The 13330-nt window shown below is 49.3% G+C and overlaps 1 protein-coding gene across 3 annotated transcripts in view; it reads right to left on the bottom strand.

Moving 5' to 3' along the window:
• Positions 1 to 5276: 5276 nt before the first annotated feature.
• AGAP2 (ArfGAP with GTPase domain, ankyrin repeat and PH domain 2) overlaps positions 5277 to 13330 on the bottom strand; it is a 24069-nt gene continuing 16015 nt past the window's right edge. Inside the window, exons 13-19 of one of the 3 annotated variants that reach the window (XM_006897564.1) lie at positions 9120 to 9248; positions 8143 to 8202; positions 7763 to 7911; positions 7580 to 7670; positions 7250 to 7472; positions 6900 to 7155; positions 5277 to 6704 (exon numbers count right to left, since the gene is read on the bottom strand). In XM_006897564.1, the coding sequence (XP_006897626.1) occupies positions 6462 to 6704; positions 6900 to 7155; positions 7250 to 7472; positions 7580 to 7670; positions 7763 to 7911; positions 8143 to 8202; positions 9120 to 9248 (1151 nt within the window). In that variant the 3' untranslated portion in view covers positions 5277 to 6461. The remainder of the gene's footprint in view (positions 6705 to 6899; positions 7156 to 7249; positions 7473 to 7579; positions 7671 to 7762; positions 7912 to 8142; positions 8203 to 9119; positions 9249 to 13330) is intronic. The other 2 variants (XM_006897565.1, XM_006897566.1) reach the window with 2 other exon arrangements.

Genomic DNA, 13330 nt, shown 5'->3' with positions numbered 1-13330 from the left:
GACCACCACTGCAACTGATCCTCGAGAAGTCCTGGACAGGCCCTGCCTCCCTCACTCCCTTCCCTCCACCCCGGGTCCCTGAAGGCAAAACAGCAGAGTGGTGCTGAGCTGTGGTCTTCGAGAGCCCCAACTCCCGGGGGTGGGGGGGGTGGGAGGGCTGTGGGATGAGTACTACTGCTGCTGCAAGAGCCGAAGCCAAGAACTGCTCTCAAGGCCTCACCAGGCCTGTGGTTTTCATTCTCCCAGGGTTTGTCCCACGTCTTCCCTTCCTCCTCAGCTTTCCCTCTTATCCCCTCCTAGCCTGTTGGTTCTTTCCCCATTCCCTGCCTAGAGATACAGTAAGGCCTTGTGGGTGGAGTAGGATAGGAAGAGCAAGAAGAACAGGGCCATTAAGCAGGTCTGAAGAAAGTAAACACCCCTATTGTAAATGCCCCTATTGCTGTTTGAAGAGTCCTGGTAGCGCAGTGGTTAAAACAGAGGTTAGCAGCTCAAACCCACCAAGTTTCCCCATGGGAGGAAAAGGCGGCAGTCCACTGCTGTTAGGACTGCGGTGTTGGAAACCCCGTGGGCTAGTTCTACTATGTCCTGTAGGGCCAATGTGAGTTAGAACCCAATTGATGGCAGTGGGTTTTTATTGCTGTGTGGAGTCAGTTTACCCTTTTCCTTACTCTGGAGTTTCTTTGTCCCCTTCCCTGCCCATATTCCTCCCTATAATCTATGCTTCTGAGTTAACAAATCTTCATTTCTGTGCTGAAGAAATGAGAAGTTTGCCCACCACCTCTGACATGATCCCAGTGTAAAAGGGTAGGGGTGTAGAACCCCCACCATATTCTTGAACAATCAGGTTTCTAAATAAAAAACTGGACCATTAGCTCATCAATGTTTTTTTTTTTCTTTTGGGGAGGAGGTAGGTGGGGACTCAAGCAGTATGAGACTTGGCATTCTCTTCAAGATATCATGCACATTCTCTCTCTGCTCCACACCTTCAAGCTCGTATCAGTAGGAGCCAAAGTATGGGAGGAGCCCAGGATGATAAACAAGGCTGTCTTGCCTGCGAAGGACTCAAATGCTTATAGTACTGCCATCCTCTTCCTCATCTGTCTGTTTCTGTCCCTTTGCTGCTTTGGCACTAGCTCTTTCCCTGTCCTCTCTCCTTACTTTGGGCATGCTATCAGAACGGGCCAGTCCTTGGAGAAAGACATCATGCTGAGAAAAGGTGGGAGCTCAGATAAAGTGAGGGAGACTATCAACAAAATGGAGGACTGACACAGTGTCGTTAAGAAAGGGCTTGGGGACAGGAATCCAGAATTAAGGTTGCATAGAGAAGTGTACTAGGGGTGGGGGGAAGGGACGTGGGAATTGTATACTAATGAAGGAATTTTTTTTTCCTCCGGAGGGGGAAGCAAGCTGGTGGGGAGGGGTGGGAAGGGAGAAAATTGCGGCAATGAATGAATGGAAATCCAAAACCTCTGTAAAAAAAAAATTAAAATAAAAAAATTATAAAAAAAAAAAGGGCTTGGGGGGAAAAATTCCAAAAAGAGTAAGTTTGAGAGTATATCAGAGATGAAGAGAATGGAGTAAGATAGGCCAAGGTTCAGATCTGTTGTTCTTAGGGGTCTATGAGTTGTAGTCGACTCAGTGGCACCTGGCAACAAGAAGTCACAATTTCCCCAATTACCACATCATGGGGCTCTACCTTCTGAGCTCTGCCTGAAGCATTTGCACCATACCCACCTGGCTGTCTCAATTCACCATTTCCCAGGAAAGACCTCTTCCACCTTTGACCATACCCTGCTGGAGGGCTGTCACCCACACTTGCCATCTTCCTCATGTGCCAAATACAGAAAGGCCTGGGAGTGGACTTCCCTTCAAGTGCCTCCTGTTCCTCACTGTCAAGTACAGATTGCCCTCCTCCCCCCTGTCCTCACTGCCAAGTGCAGATTGCTCCCCTCCTCCCAGTGTACAGGACCTACCTTGGACCTGCCTCCCCATCTCTGAGGTGTGTAGCCTTCCTGCTGAAGACACCACTAACTCACAAGGCAACAAAGGAATAAAAACCAAAAAGCCCACTGTTGTCAGGTTGATTCTCAATTCATAGCTGCCTCTGTTTTATCAGAACTACACTCCATAGGGTTTTCAATGGCTGTTATCTTAACGCGAGTTGACTGCCAGGACTTTCTTCCTCGGGACTGTTGAGTGGATTCAAGTTGCCAACTCAAACTCATTGCTGTTAAGTCAGAACCAAGCCCTACCTGACACTCCAGGGGATTTTGAGAGGCAGTAAATTGCAGAGGAGGCGATTATCCGTCTTCCACAAAGCAGCTAGTGGATTCGAAAGGTGTGTCTTTGGGTTAGCAGTACAGCTCCTTACAACTAAGCCCCCCAGAGAGCCCTCCAGTAGGTTTTTGGAACCTAGGGTTACTGTACAACTCCCTACATGCTATGTCATGGTCGCTCCTCTTTTAGGTTATCAGCCTACTGCACACTACACCGTCCAGGAAGCCGCAATAAAGGGATAGTAGGCCTCAGAGTGGAAAGTGAGAGACTGTTGTTGAAGTTGTATAAGACTGATTTTTGCTGAATGTAGACTAATGTTTGCTGTGCGTACTGTATGCTTATCTTGTCATATTTAAAAATATTAAAGGTAGACTTATAAAACCCTGCTTTCCTCTATCTCCTATCATACGGGGAAGAAGGATACTTCCTGTGCAAAATCTTAGAACCTGCCTTGAGTGCAGCTTTAGTCAAAGTTCTGGGTTCAGGGGCGCTCTGGTGGCCTAGTGGCAAGAAGCTGCACTGCAATCCCAGAGGTACACGGTTTAAATCCACCAGATGCTCTGCCAGAGAAGGAGGAGCAATATCCTCCTGTAGCAGTCAGATCTGATTTGACAGTACACAAACACAAAATAATAAAAATTTAAAAAAAAAAAGTTCTGGGCTCAAAAACCTCAGCTCTCCATTTTCTGAGCCATGTGGCCTCATACAAGTTGGTTTCTTAGGGATAAGAGCACTTGCCTCATGGGGTGGTTGTGAGAACTGAATGCTATAAAGTGTGCCATTCTCTTAGCACACTACCTGGCTCACAGTGAAGGCTCAGTAACTTATTTTTTTAATTATCAACCAACAGCTGAGTTCAAAAAACTTCAAATGCTACTTGGAGGAAACTGCTGTAAAAAGAAGGCACCCCGAAGCCAAGCAGGCTGAGCTACCTTAGACTTAGAATGGAAGAGGAGACGAGGCTGGGCAGAAAAGTTAGCTTTCATTAGATGTGGCTGAAATCTTAGTAGTATCAGGAAATGGAGTTCTGAAAGCCTCATTCATATTTGATCAGTGTATACTTGCAGTAATAAATTTCTTCTTACTTTCCTTTGCTTTTTGGTAAAATTCTCATGGGAAAAGTGGGTCTGCCCAGCTGTGCTAAGGGAAACAGAGGAGAAGAGGTGGAAGCAGGGCAAGTGGTAAAGATAATGGAGAATGGGAAGGAAGACAGGGTGTGGTGGGTGATTGGAATCCAAGAGGAGCAAGCCAAGGTGAGGTGTGAAAGTGGCCTGGGTGGAAAGGGAAGGAAAACTACCCGGAGTCTCCTTGTGGAATGCTACTCTCCTGTAATCTGGAGAATTTTTTTTCCCCTCCCATTTACCACTACTGCTTACAACTCACAGGGCCAAAAAATGAAGTCCATGGAGGTAAAAAAAAATTTTTTCCCCAAAACCCCACTGGAGTCCTGGTGTCTGGGATTTGCTGTAGAGTTTGCTGACACCTTGGGCAGCTTTTGTATACTGCGAACTAAAGGAACCAGCCTGTACCTTATAGTGCAGGTAACTTCATTTTCTCAAGGTCCTTGCTCTCTCCCTATATTCTCTCATATCCATACTTGTGAGCTTGGGAGGAGGATAGGTGAGCTGCTGTCACCAGGAAGGAAAGTGGAGATGAAGTGAGAAAGTCTGAGGACTCTGAGCTGAAGAAGGGAGTGATCAAATTTTTGTCTTTGCTGTTTTCCCTTTTCCAGCTTTCATTCCCAGCTCACACAACTGCATCTGCACCAATCACTGCACCTGCACCTCTGATCCACCTTTCCTGGGCTGCAGGGTGTGCTGAGTGTTCGCCCAGCCTATGATTGTGTGGAGCCAGATTCCCATGTGAATTTAACCAGGGTCCAATGCTGTCACAATACCTTATTTGTAAGTTTGGTGGCATACCTACACCTGGGTTGGTTCCAAGGGCCAAGAATCAACTGTACAGTGTGAGTCTATCAGTTCCTCAAGGTAGACAATGACCTGTACGTAGCTGCACCCAATCTACACTGCTACTGATCCACCAGGACCCACCAAGACCTGCCTGGGCAGTAATTTTCAGCTACACTCAAGGTATAGGCCAGCTATATGCTAAGATGTGAAATGCCACAGTTTGTGACCATGACACTAACCTCCAGCCACAGTGGTCTCAATGGCCCTAGACGCTGTAGAGATGGGCCTGTGTCACCTGACTGCAGAGCTCATGGACACCAGGAATCTCTATGATTGGCAGGTCTTCAACTTCTTTCCACGGTGCACTGCTTCTCAGGGTCAGGAGAATTCTTCCTGTGAGCTCTACTCTTGATACCTAGTACTTAGGTGAGTAGGCTACCTAGGAACCAAGGTGGTTCCTGAACAGGTTTTGATATTCTGCAATTTACAAATAAACAGATGCCATACTAAATAACATGCCGGGCCAAGGCCACCTAGCTATGAAGGAATTCTGTTTTGAAGGTAAAAGGTAAACATAGATTTATCAGAAAGTTATATTCCAAAGGGCTATTCTTCCTTGAAATATGGAGTAGGCAGCTATGAATTTTTGAAATCCCTATTTCCTGATCTTAACTAAAGCTTCCCAGAGACCACCTGTCACCTAAGCACCAGGCCCCACTTCTCCGAGAAAGTTGCTGTGCTTGGGCCCAGGGACTTTTCTGTTCCCAGAGACTCCACGCTTCTCTGAACTGCCAACCAGGTACTTCCACCAGGGTACTGTCACACTTGATAGAGAGAACCTGACCTACCATCCCAAAGCCTCCCACCTTGCCCTTCAAAAACAGACCAGCAGCTCACCCCCTAGGCAAAAATCATTTCCTCTTTAATTGCTGTTGAAGATTCACACCACCTGCCTCCAAGGAGATGAAAGGGGCATTTCCCCTCTGCCCCCAGCCACATCCCTCCCCAATTACCTGGTCCTTTGCAAAATACTTTACCAAAAAAGAAAAGAAAAGAAAAGAAAAAGAAATTAAAATAAAATAAAAGTAGAAGACCGGAAACCACTGACAACAGACAGCCCAGGGGCTGGGTTGAGGGAGACAGGGGCGGGCCAGGTAAGTCCACCCTACCATCCCCTTTACGGGGGTGGTGTAGGGGGCCTGGAAACCCTCCCAACCACTTCACATCCTCTTAGCCCTGGCTGGGAGGGATCACAGGGGTTGAGGGATAGGGTCTGGAGCTGCTCCAGTGGTAGGGAGGGGCTGGACAGGGAGAATAGTGGGGGAGGGGGTCCCAAGGTCGGGGTGTCCCCTACCCCAAATCACCACGGGCGCTGCACAGTCACAGGTACGCAGTCACGGTCACAGACACAACCCGAGAGCACTCCCACCCCACCCCACCCCTGCCCACCCTTGGCTTTCCCTACCCCAAAACGCCCTCCCCACGCCCCTGCCCACCCCTGCCCCCTTATTGGGGAACAAAGCAATAAATTACAAGGCCCCTTTCAGCACTTTCAGCCCACTCCTGCTAGATCACTTCTTCCTCCCAAGACAGTGACTAGGAGGGGCATGGGCTCTAGACTCCCCCAGCGCTTTAAAGCTTCCATCCATGGTGGATGTGCGGGGATGTCCTGCTTTCCACTCCTCATGGCCCCTTTCACGGAAAGGGTTGGGGACTCCCCACCCCCATGGGCAGCAGGGGTCCTGCCCCACTCTGCCCTTCCCCCTTCACTCGGCAGTGAGATCAGCATGGAAGGCTGGAGGTCCCCCATCGTGGCTCCAAGTCCCTGGACTTGCTCTCGCAGGTACTAACCCCTCCCTTTGGCGTGGCGTCGCCCCAGGAGCCAGCCTGGGTTTGGGTTCCCGCCTAGGATTGTCGAGCACAGGCAGGACTGGGTCTTTTCCCCCTCCCCTAGGGGTGCAAGCAGGCAGTTCCCAGAGCCCAGGGGCCGGTAACATGCCCTTCCGCAAAACACCCCAGGAGCTGACCCAGAGGAATCCGTGTGGAAACAGTGAAGAGGGGGCGTGTTGAGCTGGGGTCTCCATGCCTTGCTGGGGAGCGGGAGATGGGTTTGTGTCCTTTGGGAGGTGGGGGTTGTGCCCTAGTGGGGGGAGGAAGTGCTCCCGTGGGGCAGGGTGCAGATTGGAAAGGTGAGTGGGTGCATCTGTCCAGCGGTCCACCCGGTGTGGCAGTGCCCGGCCCGTGTGGGGTGAGGGTGTCTCTCCCGCTGGGCAACTATACCAACGCGATGGAGGTGTCAAGGCGGCCCACACTGGCAGCGCTGCTCCGGCGACGGGGGCTGGGGGTGGCGGTAATACTGGGGGTGGTGGCCGCACTGGGGGTGGTGGCCGTGCTGCAGCCCTCACCCGGGCAGCCGTGCTGGAGCAGGATGTCGGCACACAGCTGGCTCCCAGCCTGGCGCGCGTAGAACAGCGCGGTGCGGCCCTGCGCATCCCGAGCGCACACGTCAGCGCCGTACTGGAGGGAGGAAACGAAACGGCTGCGTCACCTCGGGCGGGCCCCATGTGGCCCCACGTGGCCAACACCAGCTTGCCTTCTCCCCAGGATTTCCAAGTTCACGCCAGGATCCCTTTGGAGATACTCAGCTCCCCCCCCAGGCTGTGTCTGAGATGGAGCCTTAAAACCCCCTTTTACCTGCCCCAGTTCACATACCCACAACAGCAGCTGCGTGATGACCACGTGAGAGAGCTCGGCCGCCAGGTGGAGCGGGGAGCGGAGCTGAGAGTCCTCTACGCTGGTGTCTAGCGGCCTGTGTTGTGCATGGGCCAGGAGCAGGAGGACCTCAGCCACGTCCTGGGCCTGCACTGCGGCCCACAGCTGATGGCCCAGAGATGCCTCGGTGGTGCCCAGAGGCGCCAGGAATAGCAGCTGCTCATACTTGGCGCGAATCCATGACTCACGCTCCTCCCTGCAAAACGGGACACAGCTCCAGGAACACGCATCCACCCAAGACTTCCGGCAGCCCCCAGCGTCTCTCCTCGCTCCGGTTTCCTCACACTTACCGCGAAGAGTCCCGTGTGGGCTTGGCGCGGCCCCGTGTGTCACTCTCCCACACGCGATTGGCCATGTCATTGCCAATGGCCGTCAGCACCAGGGTCAGCTCCCTCGGCCAGTCATCTAAGTCCAGAGAGCGAACGCGGGACAAGTGGGTGCCCAGGTTCCGGTGGATGCCCGAACACTCGATGCAGATGAGCGCGCCCAGGTTCAAGCTGGCCCACGTGGGGTCTGCGAATGGAATGCAAGGACACCTCAGTATTTACAGACTCCAGCGATCCACTCTCCTCAGCCCTGACACTGCCTCCCAGAGCCCCACACTGCCCCCTTGTGCTCACTGGGGGCCCCGCAGTCGACGCAGATAGAGTTCCCCTTGGCGTTCCGGATTGCCTGGATGGCCACGGCTTCACTTTGGCTGTCGGTGTGCAGCTGCGGAAAAGAGTGGGATTAGCACTGTTGTCCCCTCAGAGCCCCTCTCCAAAGTCTTTTGGCATTCATCCCTGCTTCCCTCCCACCATTACCTTGACCTTGCTGCTTTCACAGCATTGCAGACTGGCAAGGATCTGACTTTCGATAGCCTGGACCCAGGCATCCCGCTCCTCAAAACTGGCTGCCTCGAAGTGCCACGTCTGGCCAGTGCTGGACACGATCAGGAACTCAAAGTTTTCCTCTGGGTGGGGGATGGAATGGGGTCATAAGCGAGGGTTCATGTTGGGGCAGCCTTCCCCAAACCCTTCCTCCCTGATGTCCATCCCAAGCCCCTGGGAGAGGGGCAGTTGGGGGTGGGGGGAAGCAGAGGGTGGGAGACAGCAGGAAGCCCGAGCACATGCAAGGAGAGGCAGGGGCACCCCCACCCGTCTGCACCCCAGCTGAGCACCCCTCACGGCTCCCCACTTGTTACCTGCTTTATAAATATTTCTTAAACTACCAAAGGATTTTAGTTTCCACATTTTGCGCTTGGCTGGTTTCCCGAAGCGGAGGAGTTAGAGATAGGATGGAGAAAGGAACAAGGAAGGAGAGACCAAGAAAGGAGAAAAAGAGAGGCAGTCGAAGAGATGGAGAGAGACAGTGACAGAGGGTGCCAGAGACAGAGCAGGACAGACAGATGGGGAGAAAAAGCAGAACGAAAGTCAGTGGCCCCAGAGCAGAGTGGAGCAGAAGCCAAGAGCCAGGAGAGTAGGCAGAACTGGAACCTGGGTCTGAGCACCCAGCAGAGCAGGGGCGGTGGAGAAGGGTGTCATGGCCAGTGAGAACCCAGGTCTCTGGGAGCAGGAGGGAGGGTCAGGTCTGAGTGAGCATGGGGAAGGGGACAGGAAGAGACCCAGGCCTGGGATGCAGGACTTTAGGACTTGGGAGAAGTCACTGGGACCTGAGACTCACAGTGGGGAGGGGAGTGGTAAGAATTGGGATCACTGTGGTCAAAGACTATTGAGAACTTGGTAATCACTGGAAGTTACTGGGAGCAGAGGCTGGGTGTTCACAGAACCCAAGAGCGGGGAGGGGGGAGGCAATGAAAGGGGACTGAATCACTGGAGTCATAGGACAGGTGTGAGGCTGCTTGGTACAGGGGGCATGGGACTGAGAATATAGGCAGCATCCACTAGGGATATTAGGAGAGAGAGTAGGAGCCAGAGATTCATAGGGTTCCCTGAGAATAGAGGCTTGGGGCCAGGGAGGAAAAGGCTTCATTTGGGAAGAGGGAAGGAAGGCCAAGAGCTGAGGATGTCTATCCATTTTTCATTTAATTGCATGCAAAGTGGTAATGAGAGTCAAGTACTCAGCTCGGGCACTTTTCTCCTCCTGAAGGAGCTAGGCCAGGGATGTGGAGTTAGGGGTGAGGAATCAAGGTGGGAGTGAACCTGCCCACCAGGGCCTCACCTTCAGCCTGCCCGGTGGAGCCTTCAGTCTTAGATGGTGTTGTCAATTTCTTCCTCCTCTGCTTCTTCACCATGGGAGAAGGAGGGGGTTCCCGAGTCAGGGGGCTCAGGTCTCCAGATGGGGTACAGTCTTAGAGAAGGGGATACAGCTGCCTCAGTTGCTCCCTCCACAGATTTCCTGATAGCCTATCTCCTACCCAGAAATAGCTGTGGCATTATGATTCCCCTCCAGGAAACTCCCCTTGATTATCCCTGGGAAGATGGGTGGATGAGTAGTAGAGTCAGACCTGCACTCAGAGTCCAGCTTTGCCACTTATTGAGACCTTAAGCAAGTCACTTAATTGTCTAAGCCTCAGTTTCTTTATCCCTAATATAAGGGTGACAATCTTAACCTGATAAGGTTGTTGTTGTAATGATTACTTATTATAATGTACTTGCCATATATTGTTGCTATATACTGTTGAGTCAAAACTGACCCATAGCTGACCCTCCAGTTTGTTTTTGAAGGCAGTAAATTGCACAGGAGGAGATTGCCTATCCTTCTCCAATAAAGCAGCTAGTCGTTTCAAACCAATTGCCTTTGGAATTGCAGCACAGCTTCTTACCACCAGGCCACTAGAGCCCAACATAAATACAGTGATTCTTTGCAAATACTTTTTATAAGAAACATAAAAACAAACTATACGTATGGATTTCACCTGATGGTATGCATAGGCATCAGATCAATTACATTTGTGGAAAGAATCACTGGAGAAGCTCAGTATCAGCTGTGAAAACTAGGCCAGGTGATGACTGTGGAACAGATCATCAACATGTGCAACATGTTGAATATATGCAAGTTCAAGGTGAAGCTAAAGAAGGTTAAATCAAGTCCACAGGAACCAAAATTCGACCTTGAGTCTATCCCACTCTAATTTCAAAACCATCTCAGGAACATGTTTGGAGCCTTGAACACTAATGAGCGAAGATCAGATGAGCTATGGGAGGATATCAAGAATATCATCCAGGAAGAATGCAAAAGATCATTATAAAGACAGAGGAGGAAGAAAAGACTCAGAATATTGCACTAGAACACCAAGAAGCCAAAGCAAAGGGAAGAAATCAACAAATTAAGGAGCTGAACAGAAGATTACAAAGGGCAGCATCAGAAGACAAAGCAAAGTATTACAACAAAATGTGCAAAGGAGCTGGAGTCAGAAAATCAAAAAGGCCAAACTCGCTCAGCGTTTCTTAAGCTGAAGGAACTGAAGAACAAATTTAAGCCTTGAGTTGCAATACTTAAGGATGTTTTGGGCAGAATATTAAATTATCCAGGAAGCTTTTAAATGATTCAAAGAAAATGGAAGAGTCTTCTGTCCAAAGAGTCACTGTACCAAAAGGAACTGCTGATACAGAAGAATTTCATGAAACAACATATGAACAAGAGCCTGTGGTGATGAAGAAATTCAAGCTACTCAGAAGGAATTTAAAAAAGACAAGTCCCCAGGAATTGATGCATACCAATAGACATATTTCAACAAACAAACACTGCCTTGAATGCTTTCACCAAGTTGTGCCAAGAAATCTGGAGGACAACCCCCTGGCCATCTGACTGGAAGAGATCCATATTTGTTCCCATTCCAAAGAAAGGTGACCTGACAGAGGGAAGAAATTATTGAACAATATCATTAATATCACATGCAAGCAAATTCTCCAAAAATGATTGAAACAGCACATCAACAGAGAACAGCCAGACGTACAGGCTGGGTTTAGAAGAGGCCATGGTATTGGATATATGGCTTATAATGTTAGATGGGTCTTGGCTATAAGCACAGAGTACCAGAGATATCTGTGTTTCATTGATTATGCAAAGGCATTTAACTGTGTAGATAACAACAAACTGTGGCTGACTCTGAGAAGAATGGAAATCCTAGAACACTTGATTGTGCTAATGTGAAACCTATACTTGGACCAGGAGGCAGTCGTCAGAATAGAACAAGGAAACACTGCATGGTTCAAAATCAGGAAGGGTGTATGCAAGGGATGTGTCCTATCTCATACCTTTTCAATCTATATACAGAACATAATCATCCTCTGTGAGGAGGAATGTGGCATCAGGATTAAAGGAAGATTCATCAACAACCAGAATTATGCAGATGACACAACATTGCTTGCTGAAACTGAGTAGGACCTGAAGCACTTGCTGCAGAAGGTCAAGGATTTCAGGCTTAAACATGGATTTGAAGCTCAACATCATGGAAAAAAAAAGATTCTCTAGGCCGATTGGCAGCATCATAATAAAAGGATGAAGATATTGAGATTGTTAACTTTGCTTGGCTCCACGATCAATGCTCTTGGTACCAGCAGCCAGGAAATCGAAAGGTTAATTGCATTGGGAAAGTCTGCTGTCAGGAACCTCTCCAGAGTACTAAAGTGCAATGATGTCAATCTGGAGACTAAGGTGCACCTGATACAAGCCATGGCATTCATAATTGCTTGCTATGCATCAGAAAGCTGGACAATGACTACAGATGATAGGAAAATCGATGCCTTTGAGCTGTGATGCTGGAGAAGAGTGTTGAATATACCATGGACTGCTAGGAGAACAAACAGGTTTATCCAGGAGAGAGCAAAACCAGACTGCTCCTTGAAAGCAAGGGTTCTGAAGCTCTGACTGACATACTCTGAGCATGTTGTAAGAAGGGACCAGTCCTTGGAGAGAGACATCATGCCCCGGAGGATGGCAGGATAGCACAAGAGAGGAAGATCCTCAATGAGATGAATTGACACAGTGATTGGAGTACTGGGGGTAGGTATGTCAGAGATAGTAAGGTTGGCTCAGAATAGAGCAGAGTTCAGAGCTGTTGTACATATGGTCGCTATGAGTCACAAGCTCATTAACAACAAGGTAGACAGATATAGATTATAGATAGAGAGATCTAGATATAGAAGGAGGGAATTCTAGTGGCTTAATCAGTAGAAGTTTCACTGTTATCCCAAAGGCAGTTTGAACCCACCAACACCTCTGAGAGAGAAAGATGGACAATTCCTTCCCGTGTTATTTACAGCACCTGAAAACCCATGGGAGGGTTAACTATGAATCAGTTCCAACTAGATGGCAGTGGAACTTTTTCATAGTTTATGTCAGACTAGAGGCTACGGTACACCTGACCAGGCCATGGTCTTCACAATTACTTGCTATACATCAGAGAGTTGGACAATGACTAAGGATGGCAGAAGAATCGATGCTTTTGGCGAGCTCTGGTGGCCTAGTGGCAAGAAGCTGCAACTACAGTCTCAGAGGTGCACAGTTCAAATCCACCAGATGCTCTGCTGGAGAAGGAGGAACAATCTCCTCCTGTACCAGTCAGATCTGATTTGACAGTACGTACAAAAAATAATGAAATAAAATAAATTTAGAATCGATGCTTTTGAGTTGTAGTGCTGGGGAAGAGATTGAACACATACATACCGTGGACTTCCAGGAAAACAAATAGGTCTGTCTTGGAGAGGGTGTAACCCAGTTTCTCCTTGGAGGCAAGGATTTTGAAGCTCTATCTCACATACTTTGAGCATGTGGCCAGGAGATACTAGTCCCTGAAGAAGGACATCATACTTGCAAGGGTGGAGGGGCAGCACAGGAAGGTCCCAAATGAGATGGATTGACACGATAACTGGGGCCATGGGGTTAGGTGTGTCGGAGTCAGTGAGAGTGGCTCAGGATAGCGCAGGGTTCAGAGCTGTTGTGCATAGGGTCGCTATGAGGCACATAGGCAACTCGACAGCCCATAAGTACAACAACAACAACATCTATGTATATATGTGTATATGTATATAGAGAGATCTAGTGGCCTAATGGATAAAAAGCTGCACTGCCAACCCAAAATTAGGTAGTTTGAACTCACCAGAAGCTCCGCTGGAAAAGATGTACAATCTCCTCCCATGTGATTTACAGCCTCTGAAAACCCACTAGAGGGCCAGCATGAGCTGTCCCGTCCAGTCGGAACCAACCCATATCTGACTTTCCAGCAAGTTTTCAGAGGCAGTTAATTTCACGAGAGGAGACTGGCCATCCTTCCTGCACGGAACAGCTGGTGGCCTTGAACTGCGGGCTTTTGGGACTTCAGCGCAACTTCTTGCCACTAGACCACTAGAGTTCCCATACATATATATAGATATATATTTAGATCTATTCTTTGTAGAGTCACTATGAGTCAGCGTTGACGGTAACTA

This window comes from Elephantulus edwardii, unplaced genomic scaffold (assembly GCF_000299155.1).
Source record: "Elephantulus edwardii isolate Elephantulus edwardi_28Jun2011 unplaced genomic scaffold, EleEdw1.0 scaffold00212, whole genome shotgun sequence".
In the NCBI taxonomy this organism is placed as follows: Eukaryota; Metazoa; Chordata; class Mammalia; order Macroscelidea; family Macroscelididae; genus Elephantulus; species Elephantulus edwardii.
The sequence above is the reverse complement of the archived record's forward strand: the minus strand, read 5'-3'. Positions and strand labels throughout refer to the sequence as shown.